This window comes from Talaromyces marneffei, chromosome 1, assembly GCF_009556855.1.
Source record: "Talaromyces marneffei chromosome 1, complete sequence".
NCBI classification, from domain to species: domain Eukaryota; kingdom Fungi; phylum Ascomycota; class Eurotiomycetes; order Eurotiales; family Trichocomaceae; genus Talaromyces; species Talaromyces marneffei.
In genome coordinates, this window is record NC_072348.1 from 291,917 (window position 1) to 315,552 (window position 23,636).

General features: G+C 46.1%; 9 protein-coding genes across 9 annotated transcripts; 5 read left to right on the forward strand and 4 right to left on the reverse strand.

Moving 5' to 3' along the window:
* Positions 1 to 326: 326 nt before the first annotated feature.
* EYB26_000103 (uncharacterized protein) lies at positions 327 to 1,067 on the forward strand (the record flags this gene model as incomplete). Its single annotated transcript, XM_054259420.1, has 1 exon — positions 327 to 1,067. One exon carries the CDS (start codon positions 327 to 329, stop codon positions 1,065 to 1,067), a length of 741 nt encoding a protein of 246 aa, XP_054115395.1.
* A 241-nt stretch (positions 1,068 to 1,308) lies between these two features.
* On the reverse strand, positions 1,309 to 3,645 carry EYB26_000104 (uncharacterized protein; the record flags this gene model as incomplete). Its single annotated transcript, XM_054259421.1, has 3 exons — positions 1,309 to 1,616; positions 1,667 to 2,817; positions 2,879 to 3,645. 3 exons carry the CDS (start codon positions 3,643 to 3,645, stop codon positions 1,309 to 1,311), a joined length of 2,226 nt encoding a protein of 741 aa, XP_054115396.1.
* A 990-nt stretch (positions 3,646 to 4,635) lies between these two features.
* Positions 4,636 to 5,759, forward strand: EYB26_000105 (uncharacterized protein; the record flags this gene model as incomplete). Its single annotated transcript, XM_054259422.1, has 3 exons — positions 4,636 to 4,924; positions 4,980 to 5,415; positions 5,477 to 5,759. The coding sequence occupies 3 exons, from the start codon at positions 4,636 to 4,638 to the stop codon at positions 5,757 to 5,759; spliced, it is 1,008 nt and encodes a 335-aa protein (XP_054115397.1).
* Positions 5,760 to 6,487: 728 nt separating this feature from the next.
* On the reverse strand, positions 6,488 to 7,787 carry EYB26_000106 (uncharacterized protein; the record flags this gene model as incomplete). Its single annotated transcript, XM_054259423.1, has 2 exons — positions 6,488 to 6,774; positions 6,830 to 7,787. The coding sequence occupies 2 exons, from the start codon at positions 7,785 to 7,787 to the stop codon at positions 6,488 to 6,490; spliced, it is 1,245 nt and encodes a 414-aa protein (XP_054115398.1).
* Positions 7,788 to 8,746: 959 nt separating this feature from the next.
* EYB26_000107 (uncharacterized protein) lies at positions 8,747 to 9,335 on the forward strand (the record flags this gene model as incomplete). Its single annotated transcript, XM_054259424.1, has 2 exons — positions 8,747 to 8,869; positions 8,940 to 9,335. 2 exons carry the CDS (start codon positions 8,747 to 8,749, stop codon positions 9,333 to 9,335), a joined length of 519 nt encoding a protein of 172 aa, XP_054115399.1.
* Positions 9,336 to 9,708: 373 nt separating this feature from the next.
* EYB26_000108 (uncharacterized protein) lies at positions 9,709 to 11,683 on the reverse strand (the record flags this gene model as incomplete). The annotated part of the gene is made up of 3 exons (XM_054259425.1): positions 9,709 to 9,755; positions 9,812 to 11,273; positions 11,351 to 11,683. 3 exons carry the CDS (start codon positions 11,681 to 11,683, stop codon positions 9,709 to 9,711), a joined length of 1,842 nt encoding a protein of 613 aa, XP_054115400.1.
* Positions 11,684 to 12,786: 1,103 nt separating this feature from the next.
* Positions 12,787 to 15,144, forward strand: EYB26_000109 (uncharacterized protein; the record flags this gene model as incomplete). Its single annotated transcript, XM_054259426.1, has 2 exons — positions 12,787 to 14,326; positions 14,370 to 14,509. 2 exons carry the CDS (start codon positions 12,787 to 12,789, stop codon positions 14,507 to 14,509), a joined length of 1,680 nt encoding a protein of 559 aa, XP_054115401.1.
* Positions 15,145 to 17,166: 2,022 nt separating this feature from the next.
* Positions 17,167 to 20,830, reverse strand: EYB26_000110 (uncharacterized protein; the record flags this gene model as incomplete). Its single annotated transcript, XM_054259427.1, has 5 exons — positions 17,167 to 17,703; positions 17,789 to 18,150; positions 18,234 to 19,679; positions 19,743 to 20,367; positions 20,435 to 20,830. 5 exons carry the CDS (start codon positions 20,828 to 20,830, stop codon positions 17,167 to 17,169), a joined length of 3,366 nt encoding a protein of 1,121 aa, XP_054115402.1.
* A 940-nt stretch (positions 20,831 to 21,770) lies between these two features.
* EYB26_000111 (uncharacterized protein) lies at positions 21,771 to 23,075 on the forward strand (the record flags this gene model as incomplete). Its single annotated transcript, XM_054259428.1, has 5 exons — positions 21,771 to 21,855; positions 21,918 to 22,072; positions 22,132 to 22,271; positions 22,335 to 22,397; positions 22,466 to 23,075. 5 exons carry the CDS (start codon positions 21,771 to 21,773, stop codon positions 23,073 to 23,075), a joined length of 1,053 nt encoding a protein of 350 aa, XP_054115403.1.
* Between the last annotated feature and the right edge of the window lie 561 nt (positions 23,076 to 23,636).

Here is a 23,636-nt window from a genome sequence, read left to right on the forward strand (position 1 = left end):
GACGGCGGAACTACGAGACTTTTGAGCTGTTTTATACATATTTTATAGTTAATATATTCTTATCATAGCTATCTATCAGATGCTATCAAGATTCATAACCTTCAGCTCGGACCCTTAACTAACATTTGAAATGGGCGTGTACCTTATCAGATCGGGGCGGCCGATCGCCCGATACATGTAGATTAGGGCTTGGATGAGAAGCTTTCAAGAATTATGTATACACATCTGGGATGCCTCACTTCTTTTATTTGTTAATTATTTAATAATCTTACAGTCTCTTTTACAATTCGCTTTCTACTTGCATACAATCAAGCCTCAACAACAAAATGGCCAAACGAATCCGCCTCGGTATCCTCACCCCCTCCTCAAACACAAGCCTCGAACCACTCACGCAATCCATCATCTCGCAACTCCCCAACGTCAGCGTGCACTTTTCGCGCTTCACCGTGCTCAAAATCAGCCTTGAGAACGACGCGCTCGCCCAATTCCAGAATGAGAAGATCATAGAAGCCGCCAAGCTACTGGCTGATGCGCACGTCGACATGATTGGTTGGAGCGGCACGTCGTCTGGCTGGCTCGGGTTTGAGGCAGATGAGAAACTCTGCGAGGAAATTACTGCGGCCACGGGGATACCATCCACCACATCTGTACTTGCGCTCAATCGCGCGTTGGAGGCTTTGGGAGAGAAAGAATTGGGACTAGTGACACCGTATAAGGACGACGTGCAAGAAGCCATTATCAAGACCTATGCCACCATCGGCGTCGACTGCAGCAAGGAACGCCATCTAGGTCTATTTACAAACAGCCATTTTGCAGACGTGACAGAGTCTACGTTGGATGATATGGTTGCTGCTGTTGCCGCGAAGGATGTCAAAGCGATTTCGACATTTTGTACGAATCTGTATGCAGCGCAGAGAGGCGCGGTTTGGGAGGAGAAGTATGGGATTATTTTGCTGGATACGGTTGTTACAGTTATCTGGGAGATGTTGCAGCGTTGCGGGGTGGATAGTAGTCAGATTAAGGGATGGGGACGGTTGTTCTCAGTTCCTCTCAAGTCTGAGAAATGATTATTATGATTATCACATGTATGAAAATAAACATTATGCCTCAGGTGTCTAGTTTAAAAAGCAGAATCATGACTGGATGACGAAAAAAAATAAAAAATAAAATAAATCGCTATCGGTATCAGTTGGCCAAGCCAAGTGCTGAGGTATCTTATCTTGCATCCGCCGCTTCGGGCGACTTTATGACCGGCCAACTTTACCGGTATCCACAGGACTCATAGAGTCATAGTCATGGCATGTTCAGCTACGGTTGGATAGTCCAGGCGCCATTGGCGCTAGACGGAATCGCGCCGTTTCCTGTGTTATTCGTGTGTAAAACTTCAGCGAGGTGTGGTGAAACAATGAAATTGCGCGCCAGTCCGTCTGCCATCAGAGTACGCAGTCGTACCAGACCCAGTGACATCAAATTCTCGTGATTCTTGTATTGGCGACTGAGATTTTGTAACCAGATATCCAGTAGATGCTTTGTTCGTGAAGCATGCTGCGAAGTGGGCGCTTGAATGAGGAGAAGAAGAATGAAGTTGGATACTGTAGCAAAGGATATCCGTGTCCCTGTTGAGATTAGCAAAAACATACTTGAGCTTTCGTCATTGATGACTTACAGGGATACCAAAACGTGTCAAAATCAACCGGAGTCAAAGCTCCAACAAAGTTGACAATGATCCCGGCACACTTTTCTGCAGCATTCAACGTCGCCTCCGCAGCATCACCCAGCTCCGAAAAGTCCACAACAGGAAGCTGATCTAGACCCTGTCCATCATAGCCTAAATCTTCAAGAAGCCACGCGATATCCTGGGGATCTTTGTCATCGGCTATCGGTGGCGGCGGGGGCGATCGGGCTAATGGGCGTAAGATAGCGCGATATACAAACAGCTCGAGAATCAGATACGCAAAATGTAGTGAGCTAACACCTTCAATGCGGGGCGTGTTCTGGTAGTTGTTTTCATGTTTTTGTTTGATGCGTAGAGATTCGGGAAGAGATGCGTACCAGGACTGCAATTCTTCCCGGATAGGTCGAGCAGCGTTGATTGATATTCGAAAATCCTCACACATCCTTTGAGATGCTTTCAGGGTATAGAATGTTTGATGAATGTTGTCCGCGATAATGGCCAGTTTTGCGAATGACCTGAAAATAGCACCATACTCCTCGTTTCGGTCATGGGCTTGACCTTGCTCGTGATTTCCATTCGGACCGTCGACAACAAAATCAACATCGTCCAAGCCCTGAACATCCCACTCTTCTCTGTCAATAAATGGTGGACGCCCTATAAGCAAGCTTCGCCACTTATCCTCCACATATACAGCCCACCATAACCGTCGTCGAAGCCGCTTTTCCCAAGCTGGAATGCCCCATGGTCGGGGCTCAAGATGGAGACCTAGGGATGAGGCCAGGCCAACTGTAGTTCCAAGAAATGACCAAAGAAACGGACTGTCCGCTAATGCACTCTGGCTTCCAACTGGCAAGCGTTGTAAGTACAGCAAACAAGCTTGGAGAACAGACAAGTGCGGCGTATGAATCTCTTGCATTATCAATTGATATACCATTCGCCACAGTTTGTCACACAATTGGCTGTCGTAGACACCGCACAGAACCAATTCGGGGTCATAAATCTTAAACGGCAGTGCAGATGCATAGAGTGCCGCGACTAGGTGAACGGGAATGTCTTGCAATGATTGTTCAGAGATTTTAGACGCAACACCCGTTTGAGACCGAGAGATCACCGGCATCACCGGAAAAACAAATCTCATGAATCTGTGCTCGGATGATTAGAAGACGGGCGGGTGCTATCGAGGGTGAAAACTGCGATACGTACAATTGGATTAAGCGTACTCCAAATCTTGGCGGAATCATCTGGTTCAATTCTGCCCTCAATTGCTGTACATCCATTTCCTGCGAAAATGACGTGGCTTCCTTGGATGGCCCCAGGAGCGAATCCTCGGTCACCAGAAAATGCACAGGTACCAGTCCCTCCACCGGTACTCCGCCAACATTTCGAAAATGGATCCCATGTAGATGCCGCATGCCATTATCGTCATACTTGCAATGCCGCAGTAACCATGGATCGGACTCTGCTGATGTGCCAAAGAGCTGTGCCGTCGAGGCACTCAATTGATCAAGGGATCGGATGTGCTGGATTTTCGGTGTATCTCTAATATTATTGATGGTATCTAGAGAGCCATAGCTGACGGCTGGATTGGGTTGCTTGCCATTTGTCGTGGGTAGAAAATTATTATCATGGTTCTGACATCCTCTTGGCGAGAGCTTGCCATCCCCTTGAAAAGAGCGATTTTCGGGGCCCGTCCTTTCGAAAACTATGAGCTCATTTGGTCTCTCAGGGGTAGTCACAAAGTTCAGAGAGTAATCAGCTGTTTTTGTTGATGCTCGCCTACTACCAATGTCACGATTTCGCGGATTGGGCGGCTTGTCGAATGTACAAGATTTGCCGACATTCCAGCAATTGCGACAAGGCCCGCTTTCGGGCAGGATGCAAGCTATCTTCCTGGAGCGACAGCGATCGCACGGCCTCTTTAATTTAGAGCGATAAGGTCGAGTGCCTGCTGGGCTGGTGTCAGCATCCATTGCATTCACGGTGATATTGAAATGATGCTAACATGTTGGCTAAGAATTTGCTTCGAGGTGCAAAGATAAGATACGGCATGTCCCCGCCGAACCAACCCTAAGGGCTAATCCTCAGCCGAGGTCTTAGCCTTAACCCTAGAGTGTTCTTTTTCTCAGCTTCACAGTTACATGATGCTTTCTGTTGAGTTAAATTTTGATAAGAGGCCATTTCTGGTCGGCAGATTGTTCCTCATAAGGAGCTGCGAACTGTTGTCGAGATTAAACTTCATAAGATAGGTATGTGGCACGTTATACGAAGAAAGAGGAAATTTTTAGGCCTCATTCTTCCACGGACTACCATCGCTTATTCATACGTGTAAAATCGCGCAGTCTACTTGACTAATATTTTAGCAATAGTTACTCTCCCAGTTTCAAGCTATGGTAAAGTCGCTTAGCACCGCTAGGCTAGAATTGGCTACGTATACTGCTGTAGTACAGAGTACAGACATGGATACATACAAAAACCTCAAAAGAGGGAAGATTCTCAGAAACTGTGGGGCTGATCTAGCCTGTCGATGCGAGGCTGGTCTCATTAATCCATTTTTAATTTAAACAACTATATGTACGTACTCTCTATTCATACAAACTTGGTGCAACCCCAAAAATTCTCCGACTTAGGCCGGAGTCAACCATACTTAGGGCGTGCTGAATGCAGCTAACACAGGAGTAATCCCCATTGGCTGTGAAGTCTGTAGATGCTCGGAGATGCTCCTATTGGACAATATTAGGAGGCCCTTTACTATCTCGGCCTCAATAACATTCAGAATAAAAAACGTATGATACGAATATGTATAGCCTATAAATCATGTCGAATCCGCAAGGTACCTAGTTGGTTCGTCTCCTGCAGGAATCGTATCTATCGATAACGCCGGAGTGTCAAAGCAAGCTTGGAAGTCCCCTGGCCTTGTCCCGATATTCCCACTGAATCTTGATACCAATATAAAGCCCAAAATGTCGTCCGATACCGTCTCCTTTGACGTATTTCGTGGCGTCTCAGGCAACATTGTCGCTGACCACGCGACCAAGACTCTCGGGAACAATGAAATCTTCATCGAAACTACACACTCTGGTCTGTGCGGAACCGATCTACACTACCTTCACTCCGGAAAGGTACTAGGACACGAAGGTGTAGGTATTGTGCGCAAGCTGGGTCCCAACGTGACCTCAGTTAAGGTAGGTGATAGAGTTGGATTCGGGTATACCAGAAAAGTCTGTGGCAGTTGTCAACATTGCTTGTCTGGTAAGACAATCATCCATGAATGAAAAACTATCGAAAATCTAACACTATTAATTAGGGTGGGACCAATTCTGTGAAAATGTGGTCGATTTTGAGACTAAAGGAGATCCTGATATTGGATCACTCTCAAACGGCGTTGTTTGGGATGCTGATGCAGTAGTCCCTGTTCCTGATGGCTACGACTCCGTCGATGCTGCACCTTTGCTTTGTGCCGGTGGAACAGTCTGGACCGTCTTGACTGAATATGGCATCAAGGCTACGGATCGAGTCGGTATCCTTGGTATTGGAGGACTCGGTCACTTGGCAATCAAGCTCGCTGCTGCGTTAGGCTGCCATGTGGTTGTCCTTTCCAGCTCCGACTCAAAGAGGCAGGAAGCTTTTGAATTTGGTGCAAATGAGTATTATATCTTGAAGTCAGGGGAGAAGCCGGAAGGTATGAAGCCTCTGGATCACTTGTTGGTTTGCGGAAGTTCGTCGAATATGGACTACACCTTGTAAGTTGTTTCACACTTCCTTTTAGTCTGTTTTTGATGAAGTTTCTAACTCGATCGACAGCCTGGTCGATTTGATGGCTATCCACGGTTCCATTTATCCCCTCACTGTCTCTTTCGACAAAGTTCCCGTCCGTCTCCATAATGCCGTTCTCAAAGGCGTACGGATTCAGGGAGCCTTGACGGCCTCTCGTGGAGGGCTCCGTAAGTTGTATAAATTTGCGTCCGAGCGAAACATTCATCCCAATGTACAAAAGTTCCCAATGTCTGTTGAGGGTATAGAAGCCGCCGCCAAAACTCTTGACAGTGGCAAGATGCGCTATCGCGGTGTTTTATGTTGGAATTAGAAGATAGAAGACCTACTTTAGACTTGAACATATTTATAAAACTTTGCATTTACGTCTATGACTAAATATTCTTTTATAACGACGAAATTCCACGACTAGATGTCCTTTGAGACAACGCGATATATGTTCTGATGATTCTTTATATAGGTATCTGCTCGTTCCAATACTGATAGTGTGTGATAGACTTTGGTTGTAAACCACTGAGCCAAAATTCGTGTCAGATATAAGGGAGGTATGCTTTGTTACTGAAGTAACCCTCAGATAACTGGAGCCTGCATCAACAAGATCACGGGAGTGAAGGAAAGTAATTAAAAAAAAATACGGAATGAATACTCTTTAGATATAGGACATAGGACATAGGATATAGTGACTCCGTTGCGACAAATTTTATCTTAGTGGGAGAAATTTACATTATATGCTGATAGCCCCTTTTGAGTCAAGTTAATAACAGATGGTAATGAGCGTCTATATTCTTGATCTGTTAACTGAGATATACTATAGCTTGGTAGCACATGTAGACATGAACTACTTTGTGTTTCACGTATTAAGCCAAACTGAGCATCTGTCATCTTCATCACCATCACCTTCATTAAATGCGTGGACAAAACCGACAGCAAAAGATCCACGCCATCGACTTCGTCCTCACCAAATTGTCCATAAGGAGACCTTAAGAAGTTGGGAAATATCCAAGCGTCATAACGCTGAATGTCTCGAGTTCAACCTCTTAATTAGTGACCTGGAAGCCATGGGCAACCGCGGCCGTCCCAACAGGTTGGCTCCTCAAATCTGTAACAGTAAGGACCAGACATGGGATCCTTGACCTCACCCAAAGTAATTCTAGGTCCCACTGTACTGAATTCAATCACGCTGCTGGCATTGACTGGGTTTCCACCAGCATTGTACACTACATCAGTTCCGTGGTATGTGTCTCTTCGTGCTGGGTCCTGTTCTTGCCATCGCTCCCATAGACGATCCATACCGGAATGGTGCAGCCAGAAAGATGGGTCGATGGTTCCTGTTTTGGCAATTAGTTATTCGAAAATTTCAATGGGTGTACACCAAATACTAACCTCCAAAAAGATCGTTCATGGTCATACCAACAGCCGCGTGTCCACCAACATGAATGGCAAAGGAAGAGAAGGGATTATCCGAGAAGTTCTGGAAAGCTGGAAGACTAGGCTGGGCAATAGCACCATCATAAATATCCTGATTGATCTGGTTACGCAGGATCCATTGATTGAAATCACGATCCAAGCAGCGTTGAACAGGTTGGCTCCAGTTAGTGGGCAAGCCGGAAAGGGCGTATCTGTCGTAGAAAGACTGGAAGTTGAGAACCATATCATGGAAAGGACCCCTCATAACGCAGCCACCGCCAGAGCCATGGGGAACTCGACGATCATTGCCGTCGCGCGTCAAGTCTGGCCAACCATTGCCACCGAGACTGTACTCACTCTCGTCGAAAATAGTACTGTTCTCAAAGCCGTATTCTCCGTACATAGGCCAATGCATGTATGGAACACCAAGACCCTTGGGGAAACCGCAGCCGTGAAGAGCCTGCTCAAATAGCCAGACATGATGTCGGTGCCACGACAAGAAATTGCCGTTGAAATGGGTAAACCGAGCATAATTGATATGCAAAAAGGCAAAGTCGGAGTAGTAGGACTGAGTGGCGGGAACACCAATTACAACAGAAGGCTTGTCCATCAAACACTTGAGAGCGTCGATGTACTGCTTGCGCTGAACCTTGGTGAGAGAACTCCATTCCTTGCGGACCACTGCATTCGAGTACGTGCACTGTCCTGTCTCATTCTGGTAGACCGCTTTAAGCGCTGTCTGGTTTGGCAGCAGAGGATGTGGCACTATCGGCAATCCAATGTTTGCAGGAATCGCCGTTGATTCGATAGGATAGACCGCGTCGGGGATGTTTAGGGTAACTCCCTCGTTGAGGTTTGAGGGTCCGAATTCTGGTGGAACAGGAATTGCTGTTGCCATGTAGGCCAGCGCGGGGACTAATGATAAGAACCTCATTTTCGTCGGTAGTGCTCTTCACAAAGAGTTCAAATACGGTTATTCCGGTAGAATCCTCTGTGATGGCTTGTCTATTTCTAACTTAACAGGCAGAGGCAGCTCATGACTTTTATAGTTGAATGATCTACCTGTTCCCCTCTCAACCTCTATATTTTCAGTTTGTAAACAACCTTCATTTCGAACCCTCTTGTTTCTTACCAAGACCGCAAAATGCAACAAACTCCGGAATGTAGTAGCTCGTTGCAGAGCAATTGCCCGCATGAACATGTCTCCGAATCGTGGTGGTTGCGAGATATTGCAGAGGAGATGATGGAGAGTAGTAGGAACTCCGGGGTCAAGTCGTAGAAGATCAATCACCCGCATGCCAATTTCTCCGCATGATGTCGTCTGAGGAATTGGAGATGATAGAAAAGTAATTAGAGTTGCAGTGTAGCACCAAATCTCATCATTCATGGATCGAATTAGGGTTATTGTTCTTCTCCAAAAGAGGTAAAGCGGCGGGAAAATGTAGATCATGGAAACGCCACACTGTATTCGGAGTACCGGAGTTGGGGTGTTAATACACCCCGGACGTCTCCGAAATTTGCTTGATATTAATGACAAATATGAAGGCTAGAACTGGAAAGAAACTAACTGACTCCTAGATTGACATTACTCAGCAAATTTATGTAGGAATAACCTAGCACGTGCCAATAAGAATGCATATGTTTTTCCAACATTGGTTACAATGGCAGCATGGACGCGGAGTTGTTTATCTATCATTGGTCAAGCAAGCCAAAACAAAGGAAATACTAAATGAAGAACATGCATACCCGAAATTGGTGTGCAGGTAGTAGCTCGGAGGAAACGAAGTGGCTGCCCGGGTCTCCGGCATACATAAATGCTTTCATTCCGATCCTCAAGGTCCTTGGCTCATCCGGCTTCACTAAACCTACATCAGCAAGCACAATAATCACGAAATGAGCCTCACGGAGGATAAGTCCAAACCCTACATCCCGTTGGCCGGCTTAGCCAGCGATGGCTGGTCCAAAGAAGATGAGGCTACAGCCACATGCTTTTGTGGTGAAGTGCAACTGGTCTTTGTAAGCCCTAGTCTGATATCCGTATCATGCTTTATTACGGCCCCTATTAGCTTTATCTAACAATTGATAGCCAACCAATGGGCCTGGCCTAGTCGATACATTCCTCTGCAACTGTACGGACTGCCGAAAACTTACTGCATCCATGTTCGCATCCAACTTCACCATTGATGACAAGTACTTGAAGCATGTGCGTGGCCAGGAAAACCTCAAAACCTTTGGTCAATCAAAGACCATTGGCTCTGGCAATAAGATGACGAATTACTTCTGCTCAAATTGCGGCACACTGATGTATCGTCGCGGCGAGGCTTTCCCAGGAGTAAGCATCCTGCGTATCGGCACAGTCGATGACTTCAATTTGCATGAGACGAAGTTGAAGCCAAGAGTGGAACAGTTTACCAAAGATCGTGTGGGATGGTTTCATGGTTTGGAGGGCGTGAGGCAGGTCGAAGGTAGTGCGTACACATAGTTTCTGAGAGCGGGGAGAAATATGGTTCTATTATGTAGTCACTACAGTTAAATTTGATTCACGACGAATATGGGTGTGATGATCTCCTAACTGAAATGCGTTGGACATGTGTTAGAATGATCTTATGCTAAGTTTCTACGTCAGATTAGGTAGGCTCGTATATGAGCTTAGCAGATGGTTAAGGATCATCCAAATTAGCTGAATCAAGAAAGGCATTTGAGAAGTACGCAGTAACTAGTTAATCAGAGAAAACATTTGCTTTAAAGATCGTGCAACGCAATTGTAGATAATTCATACTCTCCATCCGCCGCTCTGACATCTGCAACAACATCACGGCACATTCCACATCTGACAAGGTTCATACTTGGTAATATCAGCAGTTGCCAGAGATATCGCAAGCGATCTTTTCAGCAAGGGCATCTGTGTCAAAATCCGTTAGCATTTGTTTTCTTGAATCGAAAAAAGAAGAGACTTACAAACTGTTGACATCGGATGTCCTGGAGGGAGAAGTGGGAAAGCACTTGCATCAACAACCCGCAAGCCTCGGACACCAATGACTCTGGTTTTTGTATCCACAACGGCATTTGTGTCATTAGTACGACCCATTGCGCAGGTTGAAGTTCCATGCCAAATGGTATTAAAATTTTGGCGTATGAAATGCTCAATCTCAGCATCGGATGTCACGTTTTTGCCGGGCCAATACTCGTCACCAATAGCGAAACTCTGCATGGATGGAGTGTCCCAGAACTGACGAATGCGCTTGAATGCTCCAATCAAGACATCAATATCGGATTGTTCGGTCAAATAATTAGGGTTGATCAGCGGAGCAACCTTCGTGTCAGGCGATGTGATGGTGATAGATCCTCGAGATCGCGGCGTGATCAGGACGAAAGCTAGAGAGGCATAGTCATAGCCATCATCGGGACCGAGGGATCTCGAGTTCTGTTGATCACCCAAGAACGAAGGGACGGTGATGTACTCAACCTCGGGCCAATCGGCGGGGTAGGCATCGAGAGCGCGTTTCGTCTCACTGCTCCACTGCGCCCGGAACTCTTCGGGGATCTTCTCCCATGCCAACACGTCAGTATTTGGACTGGTGTACATCCCTTCAGCATGTTCATTGAAGAGTTTTGCCTCCTGTGCAGCGAATTCAGGGTTTTGGAGAGATGAAATGGTTAATCCATTGACACGGTATGTGATATGTACCCAAGCGTGGTCTTGCAAGCCCTGACCAACACCCGGTCTGTCAGCTATAACGGGAATCTTCAGTGACTTCAGAGCATGTGCAGGGCCAACTCCGGAGGCAAGAAGAAGCTGAGGGGACCCAATCATTCCAGCGCTCAGAATAACCTCCTTGTTAGCCGAGAGAACATATTCGTGACCTTCAGTCTCCACGAGAACGCCAGTGGCCTTTTTGGTTTTATCAAAAAGAATCTTTTTGGCTAGGTGCAAGGGGTATACTTTCAGTTTATCGTACTCAAGCCCTTCTCTAAGGAATGATGTCTCAGAGGAATCACGAAGCATTGTGTCGGCATTCAAAGTAAACGTAGACCAGGATTGACCAAGGAGCTTGCCACTCAAGAAACCTTGGATAACAGATATCCCTATTTCTTTGAATCCCTCAACAGCCCAACTACCGAAAGCTTGAGCGTAGTTTGGATACGTCACTGAAAGAGGCCCTATGTCGCCGCCAGCTGCGGCGGCGTCATACTCAGGGGTTGAGTTGGCAGCCCGGATGCTCATTTGAGGAGCGGTAAAATTGACGCTCTTTTTGAAATACGGGAAAAAGTTTGGCCAGGCATAGCTCTGGTCTCCGACGGCATCCGCCCAATTTTGGTAAGAGCCTTCAGTACCACGTTGGTAGACCATGAAATTTCGAGCAGTACAACCTCCCAAGGTCTTGCCGCGAGCATAATGAAGTGACTGGTTTAGGCCACCCTGCAAAATTGACGTCAGCAAAGACTATCGTCGATGTTTTCTTTCCCTCCTTCTCTCTTATTCTGCTGTTTACTTACAATTTGCGGAGTAGTGGCATATCCCCAATCGATCTGGGGTTGATAGTCACTGGCGTTCTTGCCAGAGAAATATGAACCCTTAGCAGGAATCTGGCTGATATTTCCGTTGCTAATCTCATAGAATGTTCCGGCCTCAATGATTGCAACTGTTCCGGCGTTCTGCTGTACCAATCTAGTGGCAATCGTTAGGCCAGCGTTGCCACCACCGATCACAACGTAGTCATAGGTCGCATTGTCTCCTGGTATCCCAAAGGACGTCCCGATTAGAGGAGCTCCCTGGATGCAAGAGGCCAAAGACCCAATGACGAGAGCTGTGAGACCTTTACTCAGCATGTCTGCAACAGAAAGGCGAACAGAAAAGTGAAGATGGTGGTTCAGAGGGTCAGGGCAGGCGAATCTGCAATGATAGCACAACCGATGTTGAACTTACAGTCTTTTCTTGTACGTCCATGAGGTTCGTCCACGTCAATTTATTCTACGAGCTCGTATTCTTTCTCTCCCTCACTTCTCTTCAAACTATTCCTTCTGGGGTTTCCGGGCGCGTGGCTCCGTTCGGCATGAAGACGAAGAGGAAGGATTCCGGAATACCGAGCTCTGAAAAACACCCAACTCCCTTCTTGAGATTAGACTGGCGATGAATTAATTGCTTGCTGACATCGGGCTTTGGACATGTTTTCCGAGAGAGCAAGCACTGTGTAGTTAGGTCCGGACAAGATAACAGAATCTGATAAGACTAACTAGCTAATCTTTACGGTTACATTGCATTCTTCATGCGGACGCGGGCCGTCTCGTTAGTGAAGAGTGATCGAGCATGCATACAGTCTGGCCATTGGATAATCGCCACCACGGTGGAGAAAAAGGCTGAAGCTATGGATGACGAGATTTATAAAGGCTGTTTTTGGGCGACGGCGGATTTGTGCAGAACTAGTTAGTTACCGTAAGTCCTGATATACATGGCAGAACGACCGGGTTAAGCGAGCTAGCGACGGATCCAGCACTATCATTTCCCTTGAACGGTATAAAGTCTGTTGGTCTGCGAAGCTACGATCTCCCTGTCTCTTCATTGGCTATGGGGGGATACTCGTCTAAGTCCACTACAGAGCGCAAATGACAAAGTCAGACCCAATACCGTCACAACATTTCTGGTTAAGCAACCAACCAATTTTTGGAGTATACGTCCACCAAGCCTGCCAAGCATACCAATTCGAAACCCCTGTATAACTTCCCATTTGAGGCGAGGAACAGCCATAAACCCCCAATGAAGGGCGTCGAGTATTCTTGCCCCCTCCATCACTGTAGGTCATTTGTTTAGTATATCAAATATAATAGACTACTTTCTCCTCATCATGAATCGTAGGTCTAAACCATGTTACCCACTTAGGTCTCGTTTGCTGAATTTTATCATTTTCGGCTCGTCAGACGTCAAAGCAACTAAAATGTCTACTAATATTTTCGAAGGCTTGCAGTTCACGAACTCCTTGCCGCCTGCCAGCTTCCTGAAGCCCCAGCCGGAGTCGGAGCCGCCTCCTCAGCCTCAGCAAAAGAAAAGAACTCAAGTGGCCCAGGCTTGCGACTGGTGCCGTGCTCACCGTATCAAGTGTGACAGTGACCGCCCGTGCACAAATTGTAAAAAGAGAGGCGGACCCTGTAGCAATAGTAGGCCAGTGCGGTCTACCCTGCCCCAAGCGTATCGGGAAATAGAGAGCTTGAGGCAGAAAATCCAGGAGCAGGAAGCCGAGCTTCAGCAATACCGGAGCGCTGAGAAGCCCATCGTTGTACATGGGCTCCCAACACCGCCGAGCTTGATCTCGCCTCCCTCGACGGATCATCAAACCAGAAGCACTCTTTCTGACTATTCTTCCATAGCCAGCGGTCGCCCAAAGAATGCTTGGGAGGGCATCTTCATCAGCACTGCACGGTCGTCACAGCAGACATGGTACGGACCCTCATCGCTCTTCTATTTCATCGGGTGTATGAACACCTTCTTGACTTCTACGCTTAACCAAACGCACCCCATCCATCAAATGCTGCTCAGGTCCACCAATAATTTCTCGGATGGACCGAATACTGTCTGTGAGGAAGGCACGCAGCCATCTCACTCCGTGGTCCCATCGGACGACCCCATCAGCGAGAGCGTATGTTTGACTGCGACGCAAGAAGAGTATTTTCTTAGTCTCTTTTGGCAATCTTACTATAACTCATATCCTATTCTTGATGAGTTAGAGTTCAAGAAACATTATCAGTCCTTGTGGGCGACATCCGACAAGGAACGAAAATCATCTGCGCTGGTAGACATTGTCCTTGCATTATGCATGCAATATGGCATGGCAAAGGTCACCAACACCGGACGACCCGGCGCTGGCTCTAGAGAAAACCCCAACACTCAGGATGCCAGCATTGCCGGACGATGGCATTATCGACGCTGTCTGAAACTGTTGGCAGGAGAGCTCGAGAACCCCGCCATATCAACAGTGCAATGTCATGTCCTCTGCTGTATATACCTATGCTGCGGATCCTTCCATAATATGGCAGATAACGCCTGTGGTCTTGCTGTGCGTACAGCAATCATGCTCGGCCTTCATCTCGAACCCCCTCAGGATATGCCTAGTCGCGAGAGAGAGTTACGAAAGCGCCTATGGTGGACTCTGTATGGTCTGGAGACAAAGATGAGTATGAAGCTCGGTCGTCCATTCTTAGTACAGGACGATTATACTACATGCAGTTTCCCCGCCGATGATCTTGAAACTGCCATGCTTGCAGGGTCTAGTTTTGCACCTTTGGGAGATAACGTCACCTGGCTTACCTGGAGCTTGCATAACACCAAGCTGTTGCTAGCAGCCCGACGTGCTCACACTGCTGTCCTCAATCATGGACCTAATTCCTTGAATGTGTGTAACTCGGAGCCTGTTACTGAGCTGATGGATGAGTGGTTGAGGGGCGTACCTGAAGCCCTCAAAACAAGACGACAGAACAATGGTGTGCCATTTTCTACTGATCAATCATTACTTGATGTTGGCAGCTTTACACCAGTGTGGCTGCAACGACAACGACTTCTCCTTGAACTCATGTACCATAATCTGTGCACAAACCTGTACCGTCCTTCGGTCTCGTTCGTCCTCACGCAGTCGCCTTCTCATCTTGCAGAAAGGACTGCAATGAAATGTGCCGCTCATGCTATGGCCTTGACGCACATAATGCATCATGTCGTTTTATCGACAAGTATTTTAGCCGGCTGGCAGGAGGCTTTCCAGTGGCAATGGAATGCCTCGATGACCCTCGTTGGGTTTGTGTTTGCGTATCCTCAGGGATCGTTGACCCCGTCAGTCCGCTGTGCCATTGACGTTTCTATTGCTATTTTGGAAGATTTTGGGAAGAGCTTCTCTATTGCCGGGAGTGCAGCTACTATTATGAGCGATCTCTGTGCTAAAGTTGACGCGGTCATTGAACAAAGTCAGCGAAAGCAGGGAGGTGTGCGACAACAGCCCCAGCAGTACCAACAACAGCACCACCACCATTACCAGCAGCAACATTTGATAAATATGCACGCAGTATCCGAGAAATTACAATTGATTATTCCGGAGTCTGAAGAAACGGGTTACATTCCACTTCCTAACGGCGACTTTTCTGCGGCGCAGTCACTGGATGAGTCACTAAGCTTGGATAGCCAGGCAACAGCAGAAATCATGGAAATCCTTGCTCAGTCCATGGACATTTCTGTTGAGACATACAATGATCTTGATATGTCCGGTGCATATTGGAATTTTCCTGACCAGAGGATTCTAATGCAACAATGACGTGCCAGTCACTCTTTTCAACCTGATTAATCTAGCATCGGCCTGATTTGAGACACCTACTTTCTCTTTGCATTGCTCTCTACTTTTTTTTATAAACAGCTTTGATATTCTTCAAACAGGTATAGACCATGATGGGACATTTAGACGAGTATACGTTTTCTGATAGTTTATGTTTATACCATACTTATCACGCACGACCTTGCGATTCATTTACCAATCATATAGATAGATGATCCTGTAATAATGAAAGATTTTACGACGACCCTTCACGTAAAAAATTTGTTCGAGCAAAGCAATGGTTGTAGTAAAGTCAAGCTCAACTTGTTGTGCCTGGCCGGCAATATTCAGTATCAATTCATTATTGGATAAATTATGGCATATTACTATTCGACCACCTGGTCTAATTAGACGCCCTTACGTTCTAGCTTCAGGTGTTAGGAGGATCTACTGCAAGGCATGCATTTTAGTCCAGCATACATGACTCTACACATTCTGTCCCAAAAGGGTTTCTACATAGGATGAAGCATACTACAAGTCCCGATATCCGGTCACATATTTCAGCACCCAGTGGCATCGACACATATGTGAAGACCCTTGGAACGTGCAGGACGCCGTTATCGCCGTTCGATCTGGAGCTTTCTCTTTGTAGGTTTGAGATCTCAAGCAGTGTCTTCCATAGTGAGTCTGCAATTGTCGATCCGGAGTTAAGGTGTCTCGCTGGCAGCTGCAGCTCGCAAAAAGATCGGAGTCACGGAAAAGATTGCCGTGTGTGAATGCAGTGACTGTCTCGACTCTCTACTCGATTGAGAGAGCATTCTCCCCTTGCCACGGATGTCTGAATTGCATTTCCGTCTGCTCTTCTCGGGAAACCCGGTCTCCTTGTTTGTTCTAGTTTCCACCAGAAATCTATCCAGCCTCATCATCCATATCGTATAGACCACCTCAGTCCGTACATCTGCCGAGGTGCATTTGTCAACCGGAAGACTGCATTAGTGCCAAATGGTGCGAGATAATCGCCGAGCCAATGGAACGAAATTTGCAAATTGAGGGTGGTGACCCGATGCCTAAAGAAGTCAATACAAACTCAGATGCTAACTAATTCCATGCAGTACATTACTTTCTAGGCGCTGATCGCGCTCGGAGACCCTGAATAGGAAGCTGAACTAAAATCTCTACCCGCACAACCCTGCAAGACATAATATTGCACTTAAAACAGTGGAACTGAGCTAAATTTAACGTACATACTCTGTATGTATGCGGTGGACTAGTACAGTAGGAGACTAGTATCTAGGGTACCTAGGTAAATTCGGAATCCGGATCTTTGTTTTCAAGCAATATTAGCCGTTTCTTCGTGGATATATAGGTATACACCTGTGGATAATGGCTCCACGATTGTTAGGTACATTTTACTACCGATATTAAATAATCTAGTATGAGCCCAACTTTTGGGTCTTCTCGGTGGCAACGTATCTAGTATCAAAATAGCCCCACTGTCTGGTCAAAAACCACCATGATCCATCCACGTGCAGATTTAGCTTCTTTCAGACAATGGACCATCTACCTATCATCAATCAAGAATTCGTAATCATGTCAGAAGCATATCTGAGGGGTTTATGCTAGAATCGGCCAAATCTCAAAGCTACGCGCATACTAGACGATATGCAGAGCGAGTTCTAGCTAGTGATAGTGGTAACGTACCTATTGTATGGAGCTAGAAAGAGAGGTGAAATCTTGTCAATATATGACGTGCTGCAGAAGATACAGCGCTAAGGATGATTGGAAACTAAATAGCATTTATCATCGTTATCCTGGATGTATGAAAAAACAAATACCAACTGAATGACAATCTAGTGACTGAGTTTCTGGCCCCCAGGTTCCAGCAAACAAAAAGTGAATACCAAAAAATAGAAGGTAGTGAAAAAATGCAAGAGAAAAAAAAACCCCCCGTCTATCGATCCGTATATATCATAACAACTGAGCCGTAGATGCAAGTGCCACCATAACCTGGTGATGGTAACTTGCTTAATTTGACTTGATACCCCACTGGACCATCCAGTTTTCTAACCATGTACTGCCCAAAGGACCAAGGGCCCGAAGAGTCTCACTTGCCTGCACCGCAGCTATCGGCCAAAGGCGTCGGCCCTTCTCCTTACTGGTCGCTGCATTGGCGTAGAATTGCAGCAGTCGTATGGCTGGATTGCGCTCAATATCGACATTGTCGGCTTTTTCAGCCTCCTCTGCGCTTAGATTTAGTTTTCCTACCCATTCCTCAAATGTAACTCCTTGAAGAGGAGTATCACTAGGGTATGAGACTCGTAGGTGCGTCGCAAAGTCCCCATGCCATGAGGTGCGGTAGGGGTTGACAACGTGATATATCTTCGTGCGTGGGTTATTTTCTTTAGTATCGACTATTATTTCTTCATTGACCCCGGATTGAGAAGCTGACGCCAAAATTTCTAGAAGAATTTTGGACAATTTGTCTACCGGCAACCAGTCAATCTCATCCCGCGAAGGAAATGTCTTCGGGAAAGCACCGAGATGAACTGATGATATGATAATCTTTGAAGAACTGCCTGTAAGCAATATTGCATAGAAAAAGAGAAGGAAATCCTACAGATGGGCATTGATTTCAACATGTACTTACCGATGGAATATATTCATGTTTGTTCCACATGCCCAATGGTTGTTCCACAGGGCCAGCCACAATTCCAACCCGACAGCATGCTGAGCGGACACCGGAAAGCTCAGCAGCCTTGTCGAGTAGACACTCAGCAATGAGCTTCGATTGCCCATAGCCGGTATTAGCAGCCATTCCAAGATCATGGATAGGAACCTCAGGAACATCGCCAGGGCCTTTCCATCCACCGACAGCGGCAACACTCGACACGAACAACAAGAATGCATTATGACTTGAACTTGCTGCTAGGCTAGCAAGGTTTCTTACTCCGGATATGTAAGGCTTGAAAGAATTTAGAGTCCAATTGAAGTTTACTGGCCATTGACAATCTGCAATACGGTAGAATCAGTATCATATATCATTTCTTCTGTTTCCAGTTGAACCCCAAAGTAGAAGTGAGAGTAAAACATACGAATAATATGGGTAACCGTTCCCACAAGGCGATTATATAGCTCCTCTTCAACTCCCAAATGATCTTGAGAGAGATCAGCCTTGATGAACTCTACTCGGTCCGAATCGAGTGGTGCCAATCCTCGTCTGGGTCCAAGCTCCTTGTGCTTCTCAGCAGCGGATGTACGATCGAGACAGATAATGTGTTCCACGTTAGGATCATTGTTGAGTGAGTTGAGGAGATACGAGCCTAGAGAACCGGTGCTTCCCGTAAGAAGTACAGTCATACCCTGACTAACGGACACTGGCGCAACCCGGTTATCAATCCTTGGTAGGCTTTCAACGTATTCATTCAAGACTGATTCCATGTCTTTGGACTTCGGTCTAACATCCTCATCGTCTGAATCAACACTTTGGTATCCACTGTCTAGTCCTCGAAGGGTTAGATTGGCCTTTTTGAAGAGGAATTCGCAAAGTTCATCCAAGGATGGGTGTGAATAGACAACACCGGATGTCAACATTTCTGGGAGCAGCCTTCCCCCATAGAGCTTGACCTGGATTTTAATTTCTCGGATGATTCGAAGGACATGTAATGAGTCGACGCCGGATTGAAAAAAGGAATCTGCTGGTTGAAGATCTTCCATCTCAGTAAGGAGTAAAATAAGGTCCTTCAGCCACTGTTTGATGCTGTCCAAGTCACTGAAGTCAACCTTTGATAAGTCTCCAGACAAAGACTGGTCCAAATCCATTTGGTCATCGAGATTGTCAGCTGCTAGATATAGATTTTCAATATCCTCCTCATAAGCCTTATATGTCTGATGTCTTTGAATCTTGCCTTGGCCAAGATAGTAGATAGGACGGGCTGGATCTACAAGCAAGACATGATTTTGGTCAAGCTTGCCATGTGCCGGTGCATGTTTATTGGCTTCAGCTATAGCTGGCAACAAGTCTTTCAAGATGTCGAAACGTCCACTGGCGGTATCTGGTCGTTCATCGCCAAGATCTAGAAGCGCTGCTGGTTGGAATTTGCCACGGCCGACAACCATAGCCCCTTTGACTAACGGACTACTCATGAGACCGGCCTCCATAAGCGCGGGAGCGAGCTTCTCGCCGTTACTGAGCACGATCACATCGTCTGCTCGTCCTCTCCATTTGTATAAGAATCCTCTCGTTGGATCGGGGTGCTTTGAGTAGATGTCGTTCATTGAGTACTCCTGGAGGTCGGGAAATGTGCTGAAGATTCCCTGGTACAGTTCTAATTCGGGCTTGCGCACAATGAACAACTCATACAGATCGTCCATATATTCTCTCAACTCAATCCCAGAGTGAGATGGATGCCAGTAATAATACGACCAATCTTCCCGTCCAGGGGCTAGTCTTGGTAGGCATGCCGTCTCAGTGGCTCCAAAGTTGGAGATGAGTCTGGTTCTCTTAGATACGACATCGCCTGCCACTTGTGACAGGGGAGCTATTAAATAGTTAGCTAGGTAGCCATGAGATGAATAATCAAATCCAGAAGAACTAAACATACCTCCACATACAAGAACATAGCGAAGCGTATCAATCCTGTCAAGGGTGTCGGTTTCATGACTTAGATCCTCATAAAGGGATGGTGGTCCAATTGAGGCGTCAACACCAGCGTACTTGTGCATCTCATCTGCATAAGCAGCATTTGGTACCACATTGGCAGCACCAAAGACCGTGGTGACACCAAGAAGAAGCGAGAGTGTTATTCCAGTGTTTAATCCACTGGTGTGAAACAGAGGCATCGCATTGTATGCCCTGTGGGCTTCTTGATAAATCTCAGTCATCGACACGTACTCACCCATGGAAGGAATAGTCCTCCAGGCTTCATAGGTACTCAAAATTTCCAATTTCCATGTAATGGGCTTTGGCAATCCGGTTGATCCTGTAGTGTGTAGGATGAGACAAGGGTCCTTTCTTGCCTCTTCAAAAGTCTTTGTGTATGGATATGTTGGGGCTGATGTTTCATCCAATAATTCTTCAAGTTCTGGCACAATCGCGGTCTGCATCTTCCTCTGGCTTAGGATATGTTCAACACGAGTTTCTTTGGCCGAAAGGAAAATATTGCAGTCGGACTTTTCGAGTACGTTGAGATGGCCGGCGACATTATTTCGAGGTGACAAATATAGCATCTAAGAAACAAGAAAACAGTTTCAATTTGGGAGAACTAGAAATGGCGTGATGGGGAAATGAACGAACCTTATATCCAGCTTTTATAGCACCAAAAAGGAACAAAAAATATCTAAGGTCACCTGTATCTGGTAAGCTTCCTTTACAATCGTGAGGAGTTTTGAATGACGGGTTAACCATACTGCTTCCCATATAACCCACACTTGGAAATGCACCCGGAGTGGCCTTGCCTAATGTGGATTCTAGATACCAACTCGTTCTGTTTATGGCGTTGGCGAAACATTTTGCCGTTACCTCAACGAATCCGTCTTGTGGTCTGGTGGTCTTTGGGTAAGCAAATAGAGGATGCTCAGGGACTTTTTCTGCAAGCTCATCTGGAATCAGAGAGACTAAACGGTCTGGCACAGCCGTATCAACCCGAAAGACGGGTGGAATATAGGACGACGACTGAGTTGCTTCAGACATTGTCAAAACTGCACAATGGAATTTCAAATAGGAATCTGTAAGTGGTATCCAAGATGATGATGACTTGAGCACCTGATGTACCAGTTGACGGCCGGAGTACCACTTTTAGACTTCAGGGAACACAATGCTTAGATATACAACTATATACTAACCAACTCCGACAAGATAGACCCCTACTTTTGCGGAGATAATCTTTTAACAACATATTCTAGGAGTCAAGCCGGAACACCGGAGCCCAGATCCGCACATTACTTTATCGAAGCTCGTGTTCGGCTATTGTTACTTCCCAAATCAGACCATAGAGGTTCGTCTAGCTTTTTTCCCTTTATCGTTTCAAGTGTACACCATAGCTAGAAAACGTGCATGGATGTATAACTTATGGACCTCTATGCATGTCGACGACTTCAGTGTTACACTAGAGCTCTAACGCTAAGGATATTTTGATATTGAAGTAACGTTGCTCGCAATCGCCACAATGATCCACCAATACCAGATAAGTTCTAATTTGAGCAGGCTAGCTAACATGCTCTATTACCGCCCCGGTGGCAACGGCAGTTCTAAGGTGTGGTGGGAATACTCCTGCTTTACTAACCCTATCTGACTTCCTTGACGGAATTCTTCAGCTGAAGCTCCGAAACAGGGACTCAAATTTCCGGATACTCCGGAAGAAATGGAAGAGAAGAGACAAACGATACGATCTTTAAACTCCGTCTACTCATATCTCTCCATCAGACAAGGATATTGAGCTCCGGTCTTTGTAAGCGCCCCTGACAGCCCAAAGATAGCCCCTCCCTAGTGATACCAGTGCACTATATAATGGAAATGATGTCAAAGGAACTTTCCTATACGTACACTAGAACTTTGATATCTACCGACAATTTCAGAGAGAGAGAGAAAAAAAAAAACTGCTTGAACTACGATAGCTAAAGAACCTGTCAATATGCCTGCCTCCCTTCCTACGCGCCCCTTGGGTCACAACGGACCCCTAATCCCCGCCATTGGCCTTGGTCTTATGGGATTGAGTAGTAAGTCGCCTAGATGTTATATAAACTAACGGGATGGTATGGTAGCTCATGAGTATTACTAGCTTTCTACGGAACTCCACCCTCAGATGAAGAACGCTTCGAGTTCCTTGACCGAGCTTACGAGCTTGGTTGTACACATTGGGACTCGGCTGCCATGTACGGTGATAACGAAGTCTTGTTGGGCAAATGGTTTCAAAGAACTGGAAAACGCAAGGATGTAAATGACTCCAGTTACTTTCCCCGATCCGAAAAACAAAAATACTTATCCTTGGGCAGATCTTCCTAACCACTAAGTTTGGGAACCATGTGACTCCAGAAGGAGGTCGTGAAATCCGTAACGATGCGGAGTATATCCGACAGTCCGTTGCAGACAGCTTGAAAAAGCTACAAACAAACTATATTGACTTACTGTACTGGTCTGTCATCTCTACTTGTCATGGTATCAAACCTTGAGATACACTAACAAACGAACGTTGTAGCCATCGCTTTAATGGTCAGATACCAGTCGAAGACATAATCACAGTTATGAAAGAATTTGTTGAGTATGGCCATCCCTCCTTTCCTCCATTCCAGAAATTCGCTGATATTGGTGCTTCTCTTCCACAAAAAGTGCTGGCAAGGTCAAATATCTAGGCCTCAGTGAATGTGGCGTCGACACGCTGCAACGCGCCGTCAAGATCCATCCTATCCACGCATACCAAATTGAGTACAGCCCATTTTCCATGGACATCGAAAAGCCTGAAGTCGGACTGCTGGATGCCTGTCGTGAGCTGGGCATTGCGACTGTTGCCTACTCACCATTGGGTCGTGGCATGCTTACGGGCCAATACAAGTCGGTCAGTGACTTTGGTGAAGGCGATTTCCGCCGTACAATTCCCCGTTTCTCAACACAAGAGAATCTCGACAAGAATCTAGAGCTTGTGTATACCTTGCAGAGGATTGCCGATAAGAAGAACTGTACTTCGGGCCAGCTGACGCTTGCGTGGATGATCAGCCAGGGAAAAGACATTTTCCCCATTCCTGGCACCAAAAAGATCAAGTACTTGGAAGAGAACATTGGGGCTTACAAAGTATCGTTGTCAGAGGAGGAGGTTGAGCAGATCCGAGAGGCTATCGAGAAGGCTGAAGTTGTTGGGACTAGAGTGGCTGGTCATTTGATGAAAGATCTTGTCGTTGACACGCCGCCTCTCAGTCAGCAGCCAATTACTATTGCTGTGTAGAGAAGTTGTTTCTCGAGTTATGTGTGAGAAGAGTTTACTGCTGTTTTGGCCCTATGGTCTGCGCTTCACAATGAATTATCTGCCAATCTATCTCTTTTGCAGCATGTGGCTCTGGTTGTAGATAATGTGCTTTTGACAATCGTAATATTATATGTAAACTCTTTACGAAATCTTTATGGAACAATAGATTTCAAGACATGGAGTTACATCACGACGTTTTATGTGCGAATGAATTCATAGAAGATATAGATAGCGAAATTTGTAGACTTTCTACAGACAACTAGGAGGATCTCTGAAGACTAAAGAATTGTAGCAGTAGGCTTTACAGTGTCCAGGAAGACATCTTTCAAGATTTTCCAGAGGGGACAGAAAAATCCGTCATTCGGAAGGTCGTAAAAGTTTGAAACTATTCGGCATTCAAGCTCTCCACTTAGCTAGGTAAGTATAGCTTCAATAAGTCGATACTCTAAATTTCCAAGAATAGATATTCCAAATAGATAAATTAGCACGAGATTGAACTTAGTGCGGACAAAACTAGAGATGTAGGACAAATTTGCCGAG